General features: G+C 37.8%; 2 protein-coding genes across 2 annotated transcripts in view; one reads left to right on the forward strand and one right to left on the reverse strand.

Moving 5' to 3' along the window:
* The first annotated feature begins 3,804 nt into the window (after positions 1-3,804).
* LOC101853036 (RNA polymerase II subunit A C-terminal domain phosphatase SSU72) lies at positions 3,805-16,077 on the forward strand. The gene is made up of 5 exons (XM_005109529.3): positions 3,805-4,018; positions 10,241-10,384; positions 11,694-11,833; positions 12,570-12,688; positions 13,935-16,077. Exons 1-5 carry the CDS (start codon positions 3,942-3,944, stop codon positions 14,034-14,036), a joined length of 582 nt encoding a protein of 193 aa, XP_005109586.1. The 5' UTR covers positions 3,805-3,941; the 3' UTR covers positions 14,037-16,077.
* LOC101853501 (probable LRR receptor-like serine/threonine-protein kinase RPK1) overlaps positions 15,576-23,488 on the reverse strand; it is a 9,332-nt gene continuing 1,419 nt past the window's right edge. The window contains exon 3 of the mRNA XM_005109531.1: positions 15,576-15,607. Coding sequence (XP_005109588.1) covers positions 15,576-15,607 — 32 coding nt within the window. The remainder of the gene's footprint in view (positions 15,608-23,488) is intronic.

Below are 23,488 nucleotides of genomic sequence, written 5' to 3' on the forward strand. Positions count from 1 at the left end.
GATCTTAACAGCAGAGATGGACAAAGACAAACTCCCTGGGAAGATTACTGGGACCCCACATGCACAGTGATAAAGACACAGACTGCAATAGCAATTGAGAAATTATACTAAACGTAAAGCGCCGAACAGGACAACATGATTACAAACACATTTTGTTAACAATATTAAGCCAAAATCGAAACCTGGTTGAGATAGAATCACCTGAATCATGCATCACTAATCGATTTCGCCCTGAAGCACAGAAAACAAAGACAGTGGCCTACAGCTAAAAATTCGAGAGTGGTCCCAAACTACAATATAATTATATCGACACGCAGACCTATGGTTCTTACTCTCACTACCGGTAATGTAAATTGAATAAAGAAATACAAAGGAGGAATTATACTACAATCAATTTAAGAAAACTGGAACACCCAGACATCAAGAAGGCATTCGATGAAAACATCACTATGGAGTACAAAAGCTCTCACTTGAGATAAAAGATGTGGAAGAAGAGTGACACACATTTCAAAATTACTTATCATAATTATTAAGAAACTGTTGTGGCACCAAGAGAACTGACGGAAACCAAAGCAGAAGAACACGCTGGTGGAATTATGAAACCTAAGAACAAAGGAAATGCCCAGAAGACTGACAGAAAACAATAGTGGTCCCATGACCGAAAAGGAAAGGCAGCAAACGCGACTGCTGCTCGACGTACAGAGGCATAGGCTAGGGAAAGTCTACGCCAAAATAATATAACAAAGGATAAGACTTATTATTGCAGAGATCAGTTCAGATTCCTCAAATGAGATGGATGCATGGATGCTGTATTGACATTGCGACAGCTATGCGAGAAAACCATAGAGCACAACAAGGCAGCCAACATTGTTTTCATAGCTAAGAAGAAAGTTTTTGTTGAGTATCTCGGTGTTACTGTATCCCTTTCAAAACCGGGTAGCGCTGCGCTTCATGATTTGAATTGTGTCAATGGGGGAATTAACCTCGTCTCTCCACCCCCCCCCCCCTTACAACAACCCATCCTTTCTTGTCCCGACCCCTCACTCTTTCCCCAACTCCTTCAATTTCCTACCCTAAACCATCGCCCCACTCTTCTTCCCACCGGTAACAGTATGTTAATTTCAATTGACTACTTTTTGCGACGTAACCCTAGCACATGTTAAAGAAAGACAATCTGTGCTATAATATGTAAGAATATTATTTTCTGCTGGCCTTTTTTCTGCAAATTTAGATGTCTTTTCAAAAATCACATTCGTCGGTTTTCTTGACTCCAGCAAGTTCGAGTGGCTGAGGAAGAAAACCCCAAAACCCAACAGTTTGAGAATCTGCAGGGGATGGCAAAGTTTTGTAAACACAAGGGTCGTCTCTGCGAGACAAACTCTCACGCTCTCCTTTTATTGTGGGGTTGAGAGTGATGACGGATTGGGCCGTCTGTGGAGAGGGGACAACAGCGATACCAACCTCCAAAAATCGAAAATTGCCTACAATACTATCAATAAACTATTTAAAAAATCTCCATAAACTTATATTTCTGAAACACAGGAATGCGCTTTTACCAGTAAAATGAACACTCAACACATTAATTTTGAACACTTCTGGAAGATGATATGGACGTATTTTGAAGACTCTCTCATGATCATGAGAGAGAGAGAGAGAGAGAGAGAGAGAGAGAGAGAGAGAGAGAGAGAGAGAGAGAGAGAGAGAGAGAGAGAGAGAGAGAGAGAGAGAGAGAGAGAGAGAGAGAGAGAGAGAGAGAGAGAGAGGGTGCTTTAACGCGAGGTACCATTTTATAGTTCAGTTCCTATCGTCCATGACCTCGGCACAGATGAGCCCAGATGACCCCCAGTTCAGGTCCTCAGTGTGACTTCCAAGAAAATCTGTTCGTACTCCTTGCTTTTTACTTTCGGAGATGAGCAATTCGGTGGGAAAGCTGGCATGATACATTTTAATAATCAGATACCAGCCCGGTAGTGGTTTACATGAGTGCGCACGTTTGGTCAAAACACATTAGTGATAAGTACCGGTTTAGATCATTGGGTTTGTTTGTTTGCTTGTTTGTTCGTTTATTTGTTTGTTTGTTGTTGCTGTTTTGTTTCATCCAGTGCACGTCACTTGCTTGTCTTTATTTTTTTTTTCGTTGAAAAAAAGGGGTGAGTGTGTGTATGTGTGTAGTGGGGGGGGGGGGGGGGGGTCACAACTTATTTATTATTTTATTTTATTTTATTTTACTTTACTTTACTTTATTAAATTAGATTAAATTAACTTAACTTAAATTAATTAATTTTTTAAAAAAATTTAATTTTTTTTTTGGGGGGGGGGGAGGGGGGGGGGTGCAAAGTAGACTTTTAAACGGATATTTCCTAGTTGTTTTACTGTTGTCATTGTCTTGTAATTGTGCTAATGATCATCAACCAAAAGTGTTTTTAAATGAATGGTTTTGAATGCCTACGCACGAGAACAAGCATGTTGGCCTATCAAATATTTTATGGCACAATAATTATTTATCATAAGCGTTAATGATGGCGTCTTTACAGTGTAAACTTGCATGCAACCGGCACTTTCATAGTATACCATTGACGGGACCTTTCAGTTCACGTACGTTCTCCAGCAATTTTCACAATGGAATGATTTTATGAAAAAGCAAACAGGAGGCCATATGAGAAAGTCCAAGAAGCAGACTGAAACAAAAATTAGAGGCATTTAAATGTTGTTTCAATGGCGAAAAAAAAATAGAGGAAATTTCAAGTTGTTTGCCCGTCGTTGTCGATGAAGACCAGGACAGCACAGAGAATTGGGAGCGGAGTCAAGTTGTTGTTCTTGTGTGTGTCCGATTGTAGCTGATTGTATTTTTTTAGGGGCGAAGAAACTGTAGCCTACTACATGTATTACAACTATAGTAAGGTTGAAAATTCGTGGCGCAACTTTTTGTCTAATATTTACTCAACTATTGAACATAAAATCTCCAGCTTTTACCTAATGACTTGTATCAATTTGTCTTGACAGATCGGTATTTTTGTAAACACCCATTAGCTGTGTTCTAGAAAATTCCTCAGTAAAAATAGATATAATCACTGTGGGTGGTTATATTTTAAAAGGTTTACATCTGGGCAATATCGCTGTTAAAAGCAAGTCCGTCACGTAAAAAACCCCCACAAGATACCGGTATATTATGCTTATTGAACGCATGTTTTGAGAATCATAGGTACAAAAAAGTGTTCACTTCAAAATTAATTTCTTGTAATAAGTTGTCTGGTAGGCCTGCTAAAAAGTGTCATTGGTGAGCTGTGACGCAGGCCATGTGTGCAAAATGTTAAGAGTTATAGAAGCGGGACGTGCAGTGAAAATTCAATTTTCCGTGTGACGGAGACTTATAGTAGATCTATGTATCTTATATAAATTTGTGAAGATTTTTTTTTTCAGATGTAGAATCTAGTCTCAAATGTTGCTGAAACATATAATTAAGTTAAGACAATTAATTGATACAAACTCACAGAAATAGAATTCTGTGTACAAATTGCATGCTGTGCAAATTACGTGTGACATTGATTCATTTGAGGATAAGTCGCGCCATGAGTTTTTGACCACACTCTAGCTGACTGTTGTTATATCTTGTATCCTGTAGTCTTTCGCTGGCGAAAGGGAATTAGCTAGGCCTATAGGCCTTGGCTAAGTATAAAAGTCTCTTTTGGTGGCCCTTTGATTGAAAACAATAAATCTAATTTTGGAAAGGATGGAAATACGAATCACGAAACGTAATAGCTACTTCCGGTTTTAACTGCTACTTTTGAGTGTTGAACTATATTTTAGTTGAAGTTCTAATTATAGGGTAGAAATTGAACAAACACCCCACCTCTAAAGTAAAATAACGCTGTCTGTCCGTTCAATCGAACCATCCTTATTCAGTAAAACTTTAAAGTACAGAAGGTTTGCTAGCAAAAATAATGGCTGATGACTTTAAGATTGCCGTCATTTGTTCAAGTAACCAAAATCGTAGCATGGAGGCTCACAGTTTTCTGAGGTGATGAAGACGAAGATTAGAATCATGTCATGTAATGTCGCAATCGGAGAGTCGCTAATCTCTGTCCAGCCTGTCAACAATTTATTGCTGACACGATGGCCGAGTTTAGGACAGAGAGACTCCTTTGTCTTACTGCCGACTCGACATTTAAAATTTGTTTTAGTGAAGGACAAATCATTTTGATTCTGTTTCTCTCATTGTTGTTGAGTTGTTATAGAGTTTGTTGGGCATTTAAATCTGCTTGGTGGATTATTAAACCAAACAGGCCGGTTCTATTTCTCCGAACGTTCGGGAAAATAAATAAACCTTAGAACTCTATTTCTCCAAAAGGTTTTCATTCTCGAGATTTGTTGATAATAATTGCGAATGGATTGGCCATGTGTGTGTTAATGTGCTTTACAATGTGTCAATGTGTGTATGTGAGTGTGCATCATTTATGTGTGTCTGTGTGTGTGTGTGTAGGCCTAAGGCAGGTGTGAATGGCGGGGGGGGGGGGGGGGGCTTTTTTTTTGGTTTATATGAAGGACTTTAGTTTTTTGCTGTATGACTAAATTCAAAATATGTTACTGCCAAGGTCGATCAGTCTTGAAATAGTCACTTCGTATTTTATCATTTATTAAATACTTTTGAAGTGGAAGGCTTGGTCCATTCATTGTTCCATAGAGGTAGTAGGATTCAGTAGGAAGGCAGGACTTAAAAAATTAATTTGAGAGAAATTCCTTTTATATACATTGGAACTCGGATTCAATGAGGTCGCCGGGCCTGACCTAAAAATCTCGTTGAATCAGAGTGTTTGTTTTATTCAAACTCGAGGTTTTTATGTAGATAATTACAGGCACTGAGCAAGTAATCATATGTATAAAGAAGAAGTCACAAATAGTGCCTGAGATGCCTGCGTATTATGAGCCGAATAAAAAAAAAGACAGATTTGTTCAAATGCACACGTCTGTGTCACTCGATTGTTTACCAAAACTTGTGTTGCTGTGTAGAGCCTAGCATACGGCAACTTTTGATTCCATAGACCAGCGCACAATTCATTACGTAGATCTACGTCAAGACTAGCTTTTATATGATCAGTTGCCGAGGGGAAAAAAGACTGTGACGCGTTTGTATCTGCGACGTTCCACGCCCGGACCGCAGGTACCCCCCCCCCCCCCAATCCAACCCCGACACACGCCAGAGTAGACACGTGCGCATGCCAACAATGCATGTGTTGGTTTGAAAAAAGGCCGCTGACTGGTCGCATGGGATCGACAAGTGAATAATGGTTCATGATGCAGGTGCAGTGGATCGTTTCCTGGAATAGATTAAGTTCGTTTTGGGAGAAAAATGAGCAAAGCCACGTCCGCGTGGGCTGTTCATCCTGGAAGCGACCTCGTTGAATCCGAGCTCGCTGATTTAAGTGCTCGTTGAATCCGAGTTATTTTTATTGATTTTAAAGAAGAAAAAAAACGGGGAATCCATCTCATCTTGTTGAATCCGAGTTCTCGTTGAATCCGAGCTAGTTAAATCCGAGTTCCACTGTATATAGATCTAGTACCTGTACAGATGACTTCCCTTGTTTGATAAAGATGGGTTCGGGTTAGGCTACGTGTTAAATTCTGGGCTGGCTCTATTTCTCCGAACGCTTCGGAAAATAAAATTGAACTCTATTTTTCCGAACGGTTTCTGTTCTCGAGATTTGTTGTGATAATTTGCGAATGGAGTCGCCCGTGTGTGTGTGTGTATGTGTGTGAGTGAGTGTGTGTGAGTGTGTGTGTATGTGTGAGTGAATGTGTGTGAGTGTGTGTGTAAGGTGTGAATGGGGCAGGGGGGGGGGCGTGGAGGGATTTATTTTTGTTTACATGAAGGATTTTAGTTTTTGCTGGGTTACTAAATGCAAAATAGGTTACTGGCAAGGTCGATCAGTCTTGTTTTCTCGCAAAGTACCTGTTGAAGGCATTTTCAAATGAAGTATAGTCTGGGAACGTTGCCCCAACCACAATTGAAGTATGTGAATATTCAGACATTTGATTAAAATCTCTAGCTCTAGAAATTGAATTCGATACTAAAAATGCTTCTTCCCAGTCCTCGCATAATGGCACAGGAAAGATGACGCCTAAATCTTGCAAATAACCAAAAAACTCGAGAACGGAAACCGTTCGAAGAAATAGAGTTCAAGTTTATTTTCCTGAACGTTCGGAGAAATAGTCACTTCTAAAATTCTGGGCGATTGTTAAGATTCCCCTGCGTTTAATTCCCATTTTGCGTTTTTCAAGGTTAGGGTCAGGGTTGGGGGTTAGGGACCAGCGAAACGTGCCTGGCAAGAGACTATGAATAGGCAGTTTAGTGAACGAGCTCGCGGCAGGGCGAATCAGCCGCGGTACGCCCCGTAGATTTTTCTGACCGGCCGTGAAGCCTCGTGCTACGGTGGGTCTAAACATCTCAGTTTTGTTTCGTTTTGTGAATTGCACTACCACTCCCGATACACCTTTTTAAACAGAATAGAAAGGTCTTCAAAATGGCGGTCTTCGCGTGAAAATCGGTTCAGTAGAACTGGAAATATTTGCATCTGAAAACAAGGTAGTTTTTACAACGCGATAAATGAAAACTACTGGCTGTATATTTATGAATCTTTCAGAAGTTATAGATTATTCATTCTAGTTTCTTTTGACACCCGGGTTGTTTAGGTTGAACTTCTCACAACGCAACGGGGCTTCCCGTAAAAATGCATACAAAAAGCCGAAACGCCGAATCGGCCGGTCAGCGACCCGGCGCCCCGCTCTCCCCTGCCCACTGTGATAACGTGTTGCGCCGGCATCGCATTTATTCGCGCTTTACTTGTTTCTCCGGATAATAATAATACGTGCGGCTATGAAATTATGAACGGACTGACAAAAGAATTCACAGTTTTGCTTTTATTTTACCATATTTGGCTCTTGAATAGTGCAAATGATAGCTAAAGCTAGATTCCCTTCTAGAAGTCAGCAGTAGTAGGCTAGAAGCAGTCAAAAAGCCAGCACATCTAACTATTTATGGCTTTGGGCTTTGGAATTGAAATAGAACTTGAATTGCACAGTTTTAATTGATGTTAGATTCAGCATCTAGCTATATATTCCAGAGTTAATAATAAATCTCATCATAACAATTGCTTTTATGAGACAACCTTTTTCTTAAATCAGTTTTGCGCAAACTTACTAGTTAGTAGTATAGTAATAGAGAACAGAGTTTATCTAAGCCTCTGCTCAGTGTTTCACTTTCAGTACCTAATAATTTAATGTTGTTACTTTCTGGATATTTTTACATTTACATTATCAAATTGTGCCATTAAAAAAAATATGATATATGGCCAATGAGTCTGACTCAATATAAAAAAAAAATTATGCTCATCAATGAAAATTGCTAGTTGATAATAACTCAAAATGTAATGAATAGTGAAGAAACATGTGTGAACAAATAATAGAATGAGGTAGACTATAAATATAATTTGTCTAAAAAATTGCAAGTGCAACTTGGATTTGTGTGAAGATCATAAAATGACTTTTATTAAATGTTCCAGTGGGTCTACAACTAGGTCTCCGAAGAGCATTTTTCTTGAATTTATAAGCTCTTTTATGCACTTGAAAGCATTAAATATAGCTTCACACAAATGTATGTTACATACTTTGTAAAAGAAGGATAGGGAGCTGACTTATGGCGGTCATTAAGAGGTTGTTGTTGTTTTTTACGGAATCCGTTATACGATCAGAAAAACACTAAAAATACGTTTTGAAATCTTAAGAATGACCATAAAAATTTGAAATTATTACTTAATTGGCTTAACTCTTTTATAATTATGAACAGTGATTAAAGACAAAGAGAATGATGTATGATTTGTCTAAATATCACCATTAGCAGCAAAGATATAGCCCATTTTGTCAATTTCGGGTTATCCTTGCGGGGGATTTTTTATCACCCTGAACCTCTAGAAGTACCAAAAAATATTTCTGTGACCTTTTAAAGAGGTGTTTTGTAGCTGTGTGCATTCTGTGTAAAATTCCTAACAAAGTGATGTACAACACTTTAAAAAATATGCATTTTGTGTTGAGTAATGGTCATTTGTGTTGTAAAGTTGCATTTTTGTGTCACAAAAACTCAGTGTTAAAAGTGACCTGAAATTTGCCGGATTTTAGGCATGTAAAATTGCCATAACGTTTTAACTAATAAAGATATCAACACAATTTAAACTGTTTTATGGTCATGAAAGCAAGAGCTTTCAAATGAAAGTATTTCAAAGCATATCAGACAAATTTGAAATTTTCACTAAACTGCCTACTATGAAGAATGCAAATTGGAAGTAAGCATGGGAATCTTAACAATCGTCAAATTTTGTTTACTTGATAGTCTACAGCAGCAACGTTTGCCCTACTTGACAGTCTACCTCACGGCGCACCGGCAGTGGAATTTTAGTTGCCGCGGGTGGTTCCCCGCCGGGCGCCTTATCACGTCGGGGTCACGGGGGTCAGCTCCCTGTCGCTGCTCTGTCTGGGCCGACTTAATTTTTGGTACTTTTCAACATACAATTTAAGGTGCATCCTTGTATTTATGGTAATTCTCATTTAGTGCACCCAAAGCACACATTTCTGCTCTTGAGACTCAAAAAAGAACGGACGTTGTAACTTGTCTGGTTATTTCGTTAGACGCGCTGGAGTCGGCAATGCTAAATTGTAATTTTTTTGGGACTAGCGTGAATTTAAAAAAATCAATATAAAAAAAACGCATCGTCAAAATCTGTCGAACTTTTGGAATATGAACGACATAACATTAGTGCAGATACTCAGAAAAGATGATATCTGCGCTTATAATAGAAGGCTGTAATTTTGCAATTTTATCCATCGGGCACACAATTCGCTACGAAGTAATTCCTCCAAATACAATTTTTATGTGTCTAATATAATCATGAATATTCGCATATTTTCTCGAAAGTTTATAAAAGTTATCATGAAGTTTCTCAATGAAAAGTACAAATCGATTTTAGTGCTAGAATATATCTTCAACGTAGATCTAATACACGAACAGTATCTGTTACACTCCAGAAATTCCTTACTTTTCTTAAAACGCTAAGTCTAGGTTTTGTAAGTTGACTGAATAATAGGGATGACTTCTTGTAATTGGGTTATAAGAATAATTTCTAGCTTTCCAGGGACACTGAATCAGCACCAGACATTTCCAGCTTTTTTTACGTTTCTATGACCATTTGCAATAACTGACAATGTGACTGATTTCTTTACATGCATAATTGTGTCCGCGCATATTTCCTACACAAAAACTAAGAATGAATGTTTTAGCTGTCGTTATTTTTATTCCATACTAGAAGTTTATCTCTACCCATGTATTTACACGGTTTTGTGGTTTTTTTAATCGCTTATATTATATCTTTTTAGTTGTATGCAGGCTGCCACAGACACAGCATGATTCATGAACAAATGCAGAGTAACTTTCTCTTGTTTAATAGTAAAATAAGAGCTAACGCTGATCGTCTTTAGTTAAAATATGCAGATATGCATCTTTCTTCTCTTATAACTTGGCTATTACTACTACCGCAGATTTAAGATTTCTCATGGTAAAAGACATGATATTCGTAGTCAGTTTAACACAGAATTTGGAGAGATCTGTCGTGCCTTTTTTAAAATAACAATCATTTATTCATAACTTTGTAACTAAAATAGGACAAATTGGGTACTCTACAAACACTTGTCTAGAACAAAAACTAAGGCACAGAAACTAACCAGTCTAACGCAGAATAAATCTCAAGACATTGAGCTTTTAGTACATTCGCGTAATGGTTTGCTTTGTGGGATGGGGAAGAAGTTATATCGTTTTAAACATAGTCAAAAATGCAAACTTCCCGACCGACAACTTCCCGACCGACACCGGCAAAGTCGCCTCAGGGCTCATTAACCCCGTGACCCCGAGCCGGGAAGCTCCGGCGGGCTGCTGAGTCACGCGAACTAAAAGTAACAAAATCGGGCGAAAAGTGACGCCGTGACCTTTGTTCCAGTCTGATAAAACTGTTCAACTTGATTATTATGGTCTACTTAGTACTAAAGTAGATCTACTAGTCTGCTACAATTACAGTGCACAATTTTAAACATTTTCCTTCTGCGTATATTATACTAATTATACGATAGAAAATTTCTCTGTTATCATACTGCACTACGTGATGATACCCTTCTTTCATGTAAATTGTTTCTTATTTTACAGCAAAAAAGGATTCAACGTCAAGTCTTTTGGAACAGGGAACATGGTCAAATTGCCCGGCCCTGCCCCGGACAAGCCAAATGTTTATGACTTCAGTATTACATATGATGCAATGTACAGAGACTTGATGCAAAAAGATTATGAACTGTATCCTTTTCTGTAAATAGCTTGATATTTGAAAACTCAGAGAATGGGAAAATGGTAGCATGCCTTCTAATGAACCATTTTCCAACCTCAAGGTGACTTTGGGTATGAAGGTACTACATGACTACATGTGAATCTTAATGTATTATAAGCTTTAGAAAAATGTTTTTCTTTAAGTAGCATCATCTTCATATACAGTTGAACCTGCCACCGAAACTTGTGTAAAACGCAAACCTCTCTTAACGGAATCTTCCCGCTCCCCCCTTCATATATTTCTCTTTAATTACCTGTATAAAACGGAAACCTGTCCAACGCTGAAATGGAAAGAAAAATCCGCTCCCTTCCGATGGTTTTACCTGTCTAAGATGGGAAATGCGTTCCTCGCTCAGCCCTGATTTAAATCAAAACTCGCAAATTTGATTCCGCCCGCTCTAAATTTAACGCCATGCCGCTAGGCGAGGAAGGGGAGAGGGGTGCAGTTTGGGGGTTGATGTTACCCCGTCCGTGTGAGCCCTGAGCGATGCAGATGGTCGGGGTAATGTGGGTATGAAATCTCACGACTGCCCGTGAAAGTGTTCGAGCAGCTAGCCTCCACAGAAACTTTCCTGAGTAGCCAGAAGCCAGAGGTGTGGAATTAGTTTGACCAATGCCTACTGCCCTGATCGTATGGCCAGCCGAGGAAAGGAGTTCCTTGAATCATTGTTACATGGCAATAAGGGATGCGACTGTGCTTGCTGCACCGATGGGTGAGGCTGAGGGTGGAGGCAAACGAGATGGTCAAACATTTGTTTTTTAATTTGTCGAACAGTGGTTCTATGAAATGCAAGCTCAGGTGGTACATGTAATTGGATAAGTAAGACTGACACATGTCATTATCAGAGAAGATAGCAGTTCAGAGGTTTGAAGTTTTGACCACTGCTTGCCGACCTCACAAGTGATCCTTGATCCCACCGGCTGGGCCTTTGAAATGAAACCCCCCTCCACTTCCCCCTAAATTCCCCTGTCTAAGATGGAAAATGTCTAAGACCAAATTTTTTTTGGGCTTTCTTGCGATTCCGTCTTACACAGGTTCGACTGTAGTTTCAGTTAGCACCTCTCAGAAAGTTGTAGGCCCTATTTTTTGTATCATCCTTCAGAAGAACTGTGGAAGACCCAAGTACTAGTATGTAAAATTCTTCTTCTGACTTATTGGCACAGTCTTGTTTTAGAAATTGATGTTAAAGCGAATTTGGGAGGGGGGGTGATGATAAGAAGGGGTGTTTTTAGGTTTTGTCTTAAAATGAAAAGTAGATTTCCTCAACTCTTGTTCAAGCTACACCCAGAACGGTATCCTTCACATGTTGGATAGGAACAGAAGAATAAAAGCTCACCCGGAAAGATTTCAAGACAGTACAGAGAGGTTTGACCTGCTCATCACCTGTGAAGAGAGAGTTTATGATCAGGTTTTAGAAGGTATTGTGATAATTGTCTTCGTTTGTGAATTGTTGGAGTAGAAAGTGTATTATTATTATTAATTTTGTAGTAAGTGGAATTAAGTTGTATTAAGTTCTAGATTTGTCAAGTAGCGACTTGATTTTTGTCCTTGGTATCTGACATTTAATAAGAAAGACATTAGTTATAAACTTAGAAGCTGTTTGTTCAGTAAAAATAAGAAAGGCCTTTTAAACTGAGAGATAAAGTGCTTATAACTCAAATGTTGAAGTTCCTGATTCAGTGCTGATTTAGTGCAGATGTGGATTGAATGAGAGCATTTAACTCTTGAGTGTCTTTCTAAAAAAAAGTTTTTCATACCCCTGTTCTTGGGGTATATGAGTGAATGCTTGTAGTACGTAGTCTTCACAAATGAAATACCACATCATATAACAGCACATCATTGCCATGGTTGTTGGACAAGTGTCCCTGCCCTAGTGGAGCAGGACAGGTGTAAAATATTTTGTCAGTTCAGTCTATGCATAATAAAAGTAAAAATTAGATGCTTTGTAGGCTGAAAGATGTATAACAGTCATGACTTTGATCTGAACTTGGAGAAGGTCATGCAAAAAAAAAGAAGCCTCGATTATGGTTGTTTGGGCATGTCAGTAGAAGACCTTTTCTTAAAATTTGTATGCGAATATCTCATATACAATAACAACACAACTTATATCTGGGGTTTTTTTCTTAACCTATTTCCTTTTATTTCTGAACACAGATTTTGAAAATAAAGAAAAGAATGACGAGCAAGCTGTACACATAATCAACATCGACATTCAAGATAACCACGAGGAGGCAACCATCGGAGCTTTCATGATTTGCGAACTGGTGACCATGGTAATTTTTATATTACATTGCTTCTGAAGTACTGCTGAAAACAATTCAATAACTAGATAGGCCTTCAGCTTGCCTTGATCTGTGCATTTAACAATATGGCCCAGGGCAAGAGGAAAAAGTCTAAAGGCTGTTAGATTTGCAAGTTCTATAATCATATATGCTGACCCTCCACTTGTCCTAAAGTGGAGTCTGCTTACAAAACATCCAGAGCAGTTACAGGTGTCTATTATACTAGGTTTATCTTTAATATATAGGAATATAACAGAGCAAATCATTTGCTCAGTTGGTATCAACTGGAATAAGATGCGGAAGATCCTTAAATACAAGTCCCCAAAACAGCATTTATAGCTCTCTGCCCTCTTTACCTGGGTCCTATAAAAGACTTGGGTGTTTAATGTTTTGATAGGTTGTAGAATACGACTCAACAGAATTTTTTATACACAACTTGTAACATGTTGTTTCCAAAGGTGGTTTTTACAAAGTCAGTTTACTGAATAAACCATTAAGCTTTTATAGCAACTTTGCAAAACAGGACAAGTTAGTAAATAGATTACGGATGCTATATTTTCTCTGTGTACTTTGTATATAAATGTATATATATATATATGCACTCCCAGTCTGCGAGGCAAGCCTAGAGCTTTTACTACCCCCAGCTGGGTATTCACCTTTTACAATGAAGTCCTTTTTTTATCGAGCAGTGATGGGAACATAAGTGCCTGTTGAGCCTTTTTGTGAGATAATGAAAGATACCAACTTGAGATGCAGCGCAAATTGAAATATTGATGGGGTGTTCTGACTTTTCCTATTCTACCAGTTTCCAAACACAATGAATTAATTGTTGAGTAATATTACTGTGTTGCAAGTTTGCTGCATTGCTTAAAAATGGAAAAGATGTGTGCATTAAAAGACATATATATAGGTTTTAAAAAAATATTTTTTTTTAGAGAACCTGAAAGCCAGATGGCCCTTTGAGAAAATGCTTTTCTTATTTACAGGGTTGCAAAGATGTGTTTTAGAGAAAAAAATGTTGTGGTTGTAGTTTGAGATGTGATGCAATAATAACAGTGATGCACTTTGGGTTTTTTTCTGAAATACCTGAATAAATATCTTACTTCACTCATTTTTTTCTCTTCAGTATCACTTCAGTTGTTCAGAACCATATGTTCCCACGTTCTCAGTGCATTCTTTGCTGTCTTAACATTATTATGTAATTTTATAACATGACTTTCAACTTTCTTTTCAACAGTTGTATGCATCAGATGACCTGGACAATGAGGTGGATGAAATACTGCAGGAATTTGAACACAAAGTCAAAAGAAGTGTGCTTCACACAGCTCAGTTTTATTAAAAGTATATTTTGTACATATGTAAAGTGCATTAGAGGGGAGTATCTGGGTTAGCTGAATTTTTTTCTTTATCTTTCTGGAAAAGAAGGGTGATTGGGGCGGGGAAAGTAATGTCTTATGTCTTAAGATCACTTATTTAAAGCTTTTGCAGTTCCAGTTGATGTAATTTGAAAGCTAGGTCATGGTATCTGTTTGGATACTGGAAAAATGAGTTTGAAGTTTCAGCTGACCTCCCTGACTCTGTGGAATGTGAAGAGGTGGGTTTACTAGGTTGACTCAACCCAATTGTACAGTGAGGTGGTGAAGAAAGGTAAATGTTTTCAGGGTTTAGAAAACGGTTTGGAGGACAGTACAAAAGGGGGGAAGGGGGAGATTTTCCCATGTTGTAGCATATATTGTCTACTGTTCTTTCAGTTGTCTGGCCTTTTTCTGAGAAATGACTTGCCACTGTACTGTAGTAAATGATGTAACATTGTCAGTGGATCAAGAGTTGACTACTAGTTGTATGATATAATTGATGATCAGTTTGAGCTCAGTAGAAAAACAATTTGTTGACCAGCTGTTGAAATGTCACACGCCAAAAATTTTCAAATTTAAAATAATTGCTGTTTCATTATGTATTGTATTGGTTGCTTGTGCTTGAGAATTATTTTATCAAAATTCAAATTCTAAATGTTGAAAAAAGCAAGAAAAAGTAAAGTACCTTCGCTGCAGGCTGCCAAATCATTGTAATCAATTTCAAAACTCTAAACTCTGCCATGCCAAAAGCATTTAAATTTGACTAGACTGAAAAACCCCCCAACTTTCTTGACACACCTTGGGGGAGGAGAAGGTCACAAAGAAAGCAAAGAGGCAGCGAGGCAAGAGAAAGAAATTGACATAAAGACAGCCCTGGAGACCCAAACCCCAAACAAAGGAACAGTTGAACAGAGTGGGCGTCGTCTGCATGGATCTTCAATGTTGCCTTTCTGTGTCCCTGGCTCAAGGCCTCTGCTCTGTTTTGTATAATGAAGCTTGCTGTGCATAACTTTAATGTCTACAATTTTTCAGTGCAGTGCGGGGCTTGAAATGTTATGTCTGGCGTGAGTGGGAAGGTAGACTGACTTCTAACAAATTTTTATCTTGCATCGTAGCCTACGCATGATTCTTTGCCTAGACCTATGGCAGAATAATACTGCACAGTTATGGATGCATAAACTGATTAAAAGCGCTGCACTAGCTAGTTCCATCTCAGCTTTAGCTTGTGAGCTCAACATCACAATCGAACCGAAGTATCTCACAAAGGGACGAACTGAAATAAAATAAAGGTCAATAGCAGCATATATTATGAAGTCAGATACCCAGACAATAATTTCTTCAGTAAATATTCATCTGTACAAGTAGAATACTCGGTCATTTGGCCTGAAAGAAAAACTGTTAACACTAAAGTAGTTGACGTGAAGCACTTTGCTATTCCTCACAATGGGGCATTCATTACAAGCTCGCTTTCTGTGACAACTGGCGAGATATGCCCATACCATGCAACCACCAGCCAGCAAGCACTATGCCCCTGCACTATACTTGCCTAGAAGACCTGTCACAAGTACAAAATAACAACTTTTACAGGAGTTAACATTGGTAATTCCAGCTGAGGCCCTTGCCTTTTACTTTTATGACACTTCAGAGCATTGATTTGCAACGGTATTTAAAATTACTTGCACATTTGAGAGTTTGTACGTAAGCTTTGCATGTGTGCGCGCTTGTGTGTGTGGGCATGTATGTTTGTGTGTTAGTGCGTGCGTGTGATGAATAAATTTGACTGTATATGAGCGTTCCCATTGATGAAAATGTAAAAATAGAGAGAGGAAATGGGACACTTTTCAAAGCATTATTTAACTCACGATTTATATGTACTAACTATATTTCCAGTAATACTTCAAAGCAATTTCAAGAACTTGTACCGGTAGTCATTTGGATGCTCTTTTATGTGTAAAAATGTTCTAAAAATTGTCAAGAGTGAAGTTTCACGATGTCTGTAATAAAATGGTAAATCACTCTCTTCTAGAACCTTTTCTTGTTTCTTGTCTAACATTAGTGAACATATTAACTTTTTTATGTTCTGTCTTTTAAAGGTCTACAAAATAATATCTAGAAAAGTACAAATTGAGATAAACTGTATGCATGTACTGATTTATCTTCTAGCAAACTACGCTTGTGAGTGGTTGGTGGGTGGTCTGGTGTGGTTTGCTCCTTCTTTCCTATCAAATATCTTTTGTCCTTATCTCTCCTTCTTTTTTGTGTATGTTACTGTCTTGTAACACATCTACATGTATTTTCGGCTCTTAAATGATCTTATTGTGTTGCAAGTGCCGCAAAATTCTAACGAAAACCAAAACTACGCGTCTAAAATGATGAACCACAGTGCATCGTGGCTTAGTACATTTTGTTGGCGTTTACTTAGCTGATTTTCTAATTAGAGAATTACATCTTTTCACGAGATTAATTATCTCAATAGGTAATGCCTTTGCTTAACTTTCTCTCCGTATCGGTTTCAAAGTGTAGGCCTACATATAAAAGGAACCAAAAACTCTCTCCTGAAAATTTTTTCTGTCGAACTTGTGACATTTTTAAGAGCTGGTCGACGAATTGTTCATGTAGTACTGCACAACAGGTTTTTTTTCCCCCCTCGCGCTTATTTAGTTTTCTATTAGAGGCGCCCACTGTCATGTGTTCCAATGCAGTTGTGTCCCTTTAAAAATATGGTTAATGAAGAAATTTGCGAAAATTGCAAATTCAAGAATTCGGGCATTATGATTATATTATGAGGACATCAGTTACTCATTAAAATTTGCTTCAGTCATGTATTTATACAGAATAAGTGTTGAAAAAGTCAGGGATGTATTTTATTTTGGAAGGAATGTTGAAAATATTGTTAGAAGATGGGTTTTGTTTTGTTCTTTGTCTTTTATGTCTCTTTCCATTCTAGGGGCACGGAAATTAATGACTATTACATTGGAGGTCTGTGTGCATGTTTTGCACATGTTTACTTGTGTGATCTAATTTCAACTTATTCAAAACAACTTCGAAGAGGCAATTGCAGTTTCTGGGAATTTTGATTTAACATAAAGGCATTGTACATCTTCTTCTCACTGGAAAAATGGAAGGCGAAAGAGGCAGACATGGACAGAGAATACCCTATTTTTTTCGAACTTGAATAGATGGGTGATGAGGAAATACCAGGATGATATGTGAGGCAGCGTGGTGAAATCAGGCGCTCGTCAAAATGATGAAATCGAAAAAACCAGCATTTTCCTGAGTGTTTGGCAATTTTTATCAAATTTTTAATTTTTGGCCCTTCACCTTATAGTATAGGTTCATTGAAACTGAAACACATTTCTTTGTGGATTTTACGAAAAAACGTTCCTTTAAAACATAAAAAATATAATTTTGCAGCTTCCAAGGACTCAGGCTTTGGAAGTCACCTAACTTTTGGAGGCCATTTTCTCTCTAATTTTACTTCTGAAATGAGACGACCTTCACCTCCTTCAATAGCAAATATCCCAGCTTCTATTCAAGACTGATGAGTATTTTTTCATTGAAAGCAAGACAAATAAACAGGCTTTAAGATTATACCAGTAACTCCAAATATAGTCAAAAACTTCACGAGCGCCTGATTCCACTGCGTTGTGACACACGCAGGTTTCTCCAGAGCATAATGTGCGGAGAAACGACTTGCGAAAAGTGATTGCTATTTGCTTCAGGTCCGTCACTTGAGGAAAAAGATGAAGACTAATGTTAAAGTTAAAGGATCAGCTCTTGATTGATCGAGCTATGCTTTGTGCTTTGTTTAAGACAGCTGGGTATCATTCTTCTTTGTGTTGTTTTGCTGTCTTAATGACAAGGAATAGGTTGGATAAAAATGCCATTGTGTAGAGTAAAAGTTGATTAGTTTTAAAGTTTATACAAAATCATAAAATCATGCTCTCAGGAAAGATTTTTGTACCGAACTATAGGAGGGCCTTTTCTATAGCCTACTTTTCTGTCTGAACTAAATATATTTACACTGTCTTCCTTGTATTATTGATTCAGTTAGATCTGCTTCCAGCTGTTGTGTTGCAATAAAAATGTTTTTAAGCAGGACATATGTAATATATATATATATATATGTCTGTTAAGTGTAGCCGGAGACATTCGTTTAAACAGACTGAAATCTTCTTCTTTTCAAACAGGCCAACAATATGACATGGATAGCTCGAATTCGTTGAGACCGGACTCAGTAAGAGTCAGTACATGTAATTTGAGGGATATCTTACAAAGTTAAAGAAGAAAAAAAAACCGGGACCGCAGGCACAGTTCGATGGATGGGTGATTTCGAGTCTTCTGTGTTATACTGTATTTTAGTGTGAACTTGTACTTGTACATTTCCGTCATTGGTAGAATGTATCTGATGTAGACATTAGTGCATTGATACTGATACCCAAGATAAGATTTTTCTGTTTGTAAAATCAACTTAACTTTTTAAAACAGTTTATCAGTACAAATGTACATGAGAATAATATGAAACGGTGAAAGACATGACATTGTATAGAAACAAATAAACCCATGAAGGTAATCTTTCCTCATGTTATACTTGATTATAGATGCATTACTGCGAAATTACATTGTACGAGTGTGTATATTTTCTGACCCCCGTCAACACAGTTTAGATTGTTTAGTAGGTCTACATCATTTTGACCCTGCCTTTCACTTTCAGAACCAATATCGGCTGTGTAGAATACTGATTCCTGAAGAATGATGGAGACACATGTACTCGATAAAAAGTGTTTCCCAGGGAGGAACTGAACTTCCATCTTTTACAGGGAAATTTAACAGCCTAACAGCAGGCAGCAATATATCGAAGAGAAACTGGGTAGAACACTCAGGGAAATTCATGAAGAGATTAAGAATTCAATAGACAGCTTCTAGCTTCCAATGAAAGGAAAAGAACGGATTTATGTACGTGTTGTTTCTGGATGGATGATCTTTAGAAATTATCTACATTTGGATGTATACTTTGGTGGAGTTTACTGAACAAATAATTCAAGCAGTACTTTTGGAGTTATCTTTTCTCTCTGTCTGTCTGTCTGTCTGTCTGTCTGTCTGTCTGTCTGTCTGTCTGTCTGTCTGTCTGTCTGTCTGTCTGTCTGTCTGTCTGTCTCTCACTCTCTCCTTCTCCCTCTCTCTCCCCCCCCCAGTCCACCCTCTCTCTCCCTCTCTCTCTTTCTTTCCTTTTTTTCTCCCACTTACCCCTTCTCTCTCTCTCTCTCTCTCTCTCTCTCTCTCTCTCTCTCTCTCTCTCTCTCTCTCTCTCTCTCTCTCTCTCTCTCTCTCTCTCACACACACACACACACACACACACACACACACACACACACACACACACACACACACACACACACACACACACATTTTTTTCATTATGTGGATTTATCAGTTACTCTTTTGTTCACTCTTTCTTTTCTGAGCTACACATGTGGGCTTGTTTGAATCTTTTTCAGTATGAGTGTTTGTATGTTGAATAAATGGGACAGAAAGAGGGATAAATTATAATAATATCATTATCAGTTAGCCAAATTACATTACTTTTCTTCACAATGTATATATCTGTGAACTGGCTTTGCAAAATAAATTATTCCTTTATATATATATATTATAATATATACATGCATATTATTACTTGCAGTAGCTTATATTCATGTTGATTATGAGACTTGACAGTTATTTCTTCGAGAATCGTCAGTACAACATGTTAACAGAATGTCCATAGATTTGGTTTTGAATTAGAATTCCTGTGAAGCAGAATTGTCGAGGATTTAGTGTGGTCTTCTCTTTTTATTTCCTTTCTTTGTTACTATTGTATCATTCTCTTTCTAGAGAAAAGTGGCACGTACCCAGCTGACTCATTCTTACTTACAAAGTAGAAAGCTGTGCTCAAGGATTTAATTTCATTTAAATTTTGTCGAGTTGGTTTTGAACCATCTGTAACTTAGTTGACTTATTACCATAGAGTTACCCCCTTTTAAACCTATAGTGTATATCTATGCTTATTACAGACATTTTTGAAAATGATTGAAGGCCTAAAAGGCCAAAATTTGAATAGACATTATTGTAGAAGTGTATTTAGGATAACTTAGTATGGTTTATAATCTGTCCCCGTGGTTTTATGCAAAAAAAAAAATAATTCTGAAATTATGCAAACTGAGCCCAAAAATGTGAAATTATGCGATTCTGTTAATTTTAACAAAGAATGATAAAGGAAAATAATAAGAAACTATTTAAAAAATGATAAAATGTTACCAAATTATGCGGGGTGCATACAACCACGAGGACAGTATAATGTAATGCATTGTAGGCCTATCAGTTATCATGTGCTCTCAAAGTTTTCAAGCGTGTGGCTGGAGGGCGCCACTGGTATGTCCTAGTTTTTAAAACTTTCCCTTTGCTGTTTCGTCAGTCTACTTTCCCCAACATTAAATGACCTTTATTGTGCAGTGTCGATGGGCTTCTCTTTACTCAAAGGTAACCTACCGGACTCGCAATTTTGCGAGGTTGCGGGTTCGGAGCTTCGAGGCTCAGCGCGGTCCGACGTTGTGTCCTTGGGAAAGGCTCTTTAGTTTACATGTAGGTACACGAAATTCCCATTTGGTTCAGTCCTTTCAGAGAGGGGCGTTAAACTCGAAGGTACCACCTCTTAAGTAACCTAATAGTGTCGATAGAGGCGTAAAAACTATCCCTCTTCTTTACTCAAACAAACAAATAGACAAACAAACATTTTTTTAAAAAGCGACTTTGGCTTCGTGATACGCTTGGGGGCAATGACAGTTGAGTGTCACATTGTTGATTATTTTGAATTATGCCCCTCGAGGGCTTCATCAGTCTGCAGTGTAATAGTAATAGGGGGTGCCCATTGACACGATAGGTTCGGTTTGGTAGACGGGGCTAGCCAGATTGAGGGCGCAAAGCGGTCATCGTGGCACAAAAAACCCAAATGCGTTTGCTTTCAGGCCTCGAATTTGTCAATCAGTTTGTCGATCCGCAATTGGGCACTCGGTACCAGTAACATTATAACGTAACTCTTGAAAGGCAGAAAAACGGCGGGGTCCGTGTAAAAAGGAAAGGTTTGAGAACATTTGTAAATTTCCTTTGGAAGATACGTAATTCCAAACTTTAAAAAGAACATTTCTCAAAATGGTTGTTATTCTGTTAGATGGCATGTCGCTGTCTCAGAATTACATTGTAATTACACAGTTCTGTCTGACATTTTTGTATGTTTTGAGTTACTACTAAGACCATGAGGTCAGAAACCAAATTATGTTCTGTCTGCTCTATCAAAATTGTACAATTATTCGGAGTCGTTATCAAGAAATTCAAAGTACTGCATTCGAAAAAACTTGACATGATGTGAAACTCATAATCTTCGACGTCAAATTTCTCAAAACTAGGTACTGAGCAGATAGAATTTTAACTTTGTAATTCTGAAGTTGCAATGTGTGCAGGTTGCTGGAATATTAATAAGCTGTTCTCCATTTTGCCCAAGTTAACATTTGGGCACTTAACGTTGTTGTCTTAATCGGAATGTTTCTTTCCAATACAGCTGCCTTGCACTCAGATATTTAAAAAAAATATTATTATACTTCCGCAAAGGATAAAGATAGTTGAAGTTTTTCTTTCTTGAAGCGTGTTTTGTTATGAATGAAGGTCCATGGCTACATCGAGTAACAATGACTTGTGCTGTTTGCCTCAAGTCTGTTTTGAAAAAAAATTATCGAAGTTTGTTCTGTGTAAACATTCATTATTCTGCAGGTGACAATCAAAGCGTTGCAGTGTCTTGTGTCTCACACATATATGTTTTGATCTATATGCACATGTTTCTGTAAGGTTTCGCTCGTGTGCTACTGAATTCAGTTTCTGACTAGTGCCGTGGCTTTTGAGGGACTTGTCTTTCCATAGCACATTACGTATTGTCAGCAGTACTGGTACTAGTATTAGAATAACATGTGAGTAGGTACAAGGAAACGGGTTAAACGTCTCAAGCGTCGATATCAGACATACTTTATTATTTGTACAACTTTGAGCAAAATTCGGTACCCAGAGTTGCATAAACAAGATAATGACTTCAAATGAAAAGTGAAGTGTTTGGGATTACATTAATCGTACCGACATTATGTATTTTTCCTTGCGCTTTTTCAGCATTTTAAATTCGAATGGCGACACAATTTTATTGACCACATGCAACCGATACCATAGATAAAGAAAGTGCAGCCACCAAAAAAGGTCAACATTTTGGGCCTAGCACAATTTAACAGCTCGCTGACGATGCGTATTTAATGGATATGGGCATAGATATAAATATTAGATATTAAACCTATCTCTATAATATTATAATTTAAAAAAAAATGTCTTCATGCATATTTTGTTGGGTTCATACTCACTGACATAACAACAGTGTCTAAAGGGATGTTGAACTCATATTATGTGTGTGATTGTATACGTACATCATTAATGATTTTGGAACTTCTATGTGTAACGAGGCTATGGAATCAGGCGCTCGTCAATTTTTGGGCATGTGGAGTTATTGGTATTATCTTGAAGCTTGTTAATTTGTTTTGTCTTCGATGCTTTTTTTTAAAACACCAATTTATCTCGAGTAGAAGTCGAGGTATCAGCAATTTAAAGGAAGTAGGGATCGCCTTGTTTCTGATGTTAAATTAGCGAAAAAATGGCCGCCAAATTTAGGTTATTTCCCTAGCCTGAGAGCCCGTGGTAACTGAAAACTTACATTTCTGTGCCTTTAATCTTAAACGTTTTTCTGTACAATCCACACAGAAATGTGTTCTTGAATTGACATAAAATATATTGACACCCCCCCCCCAAAAAAAAGAGGAAAATAGATAAAAAAAATAGCCAAACGGTGAGAAAATGACAGTTTCTTCAATTCCGATATTCATTATTTTGACGAACGCGTGATTTCATTATTACTGTGTTCTTCGTAAGCCTACTCTTCCCCGCAGGATGATGACATCTTGGTGACTTTCTTCTACCATCGTTCAATATGTCGTCTATGTAAATGTTCCTGTTCCTTCACGTCAATGTTCATCAGCAAAATATTAATACCTCGAGGGGTCTCCGTGTGTGACCGATATCGCTTTTGCTGCAATAAACCTGCTCTGAAATATGATCAGCCCATTTTTGTGATTCTCATTGCATTCACATAATAGAAGTTAATTGTTGGTTGATATATTATTATTATTTCTTTTTTTTTTTTTGCCGCTGTCTTTATCTTTTGTTGTTTCGGTCTCTCTGTCAGTTTATCTAACTGTTTCCTCTGTACGAAGTGTCCGTCGTGTTTATGTCAATTACTTGTCTATAATCGAACAGACACATTAATTTGTGTTTGCTTTTCCTTTTATTTTGTGGAATGATACACGTGTTCCCC

The sequence above is a fragment of the Aplysia californica genome, unplaced genomic scaffold, assembly GCF_000002075.1.
Source record: "Aplysia californica isolate F4 #8 unplaced genomic scaffold, AplCal3.0 scaffold00786, whole genome shotgun sequence".
Classification (NCBI taxonomy): domain Eukaryota; kingdom Metazoa; phylum Mollusca; class Gastropoda; order Aplysiida; family Aplysiidae; genus Aplysia; species Aplysia californica.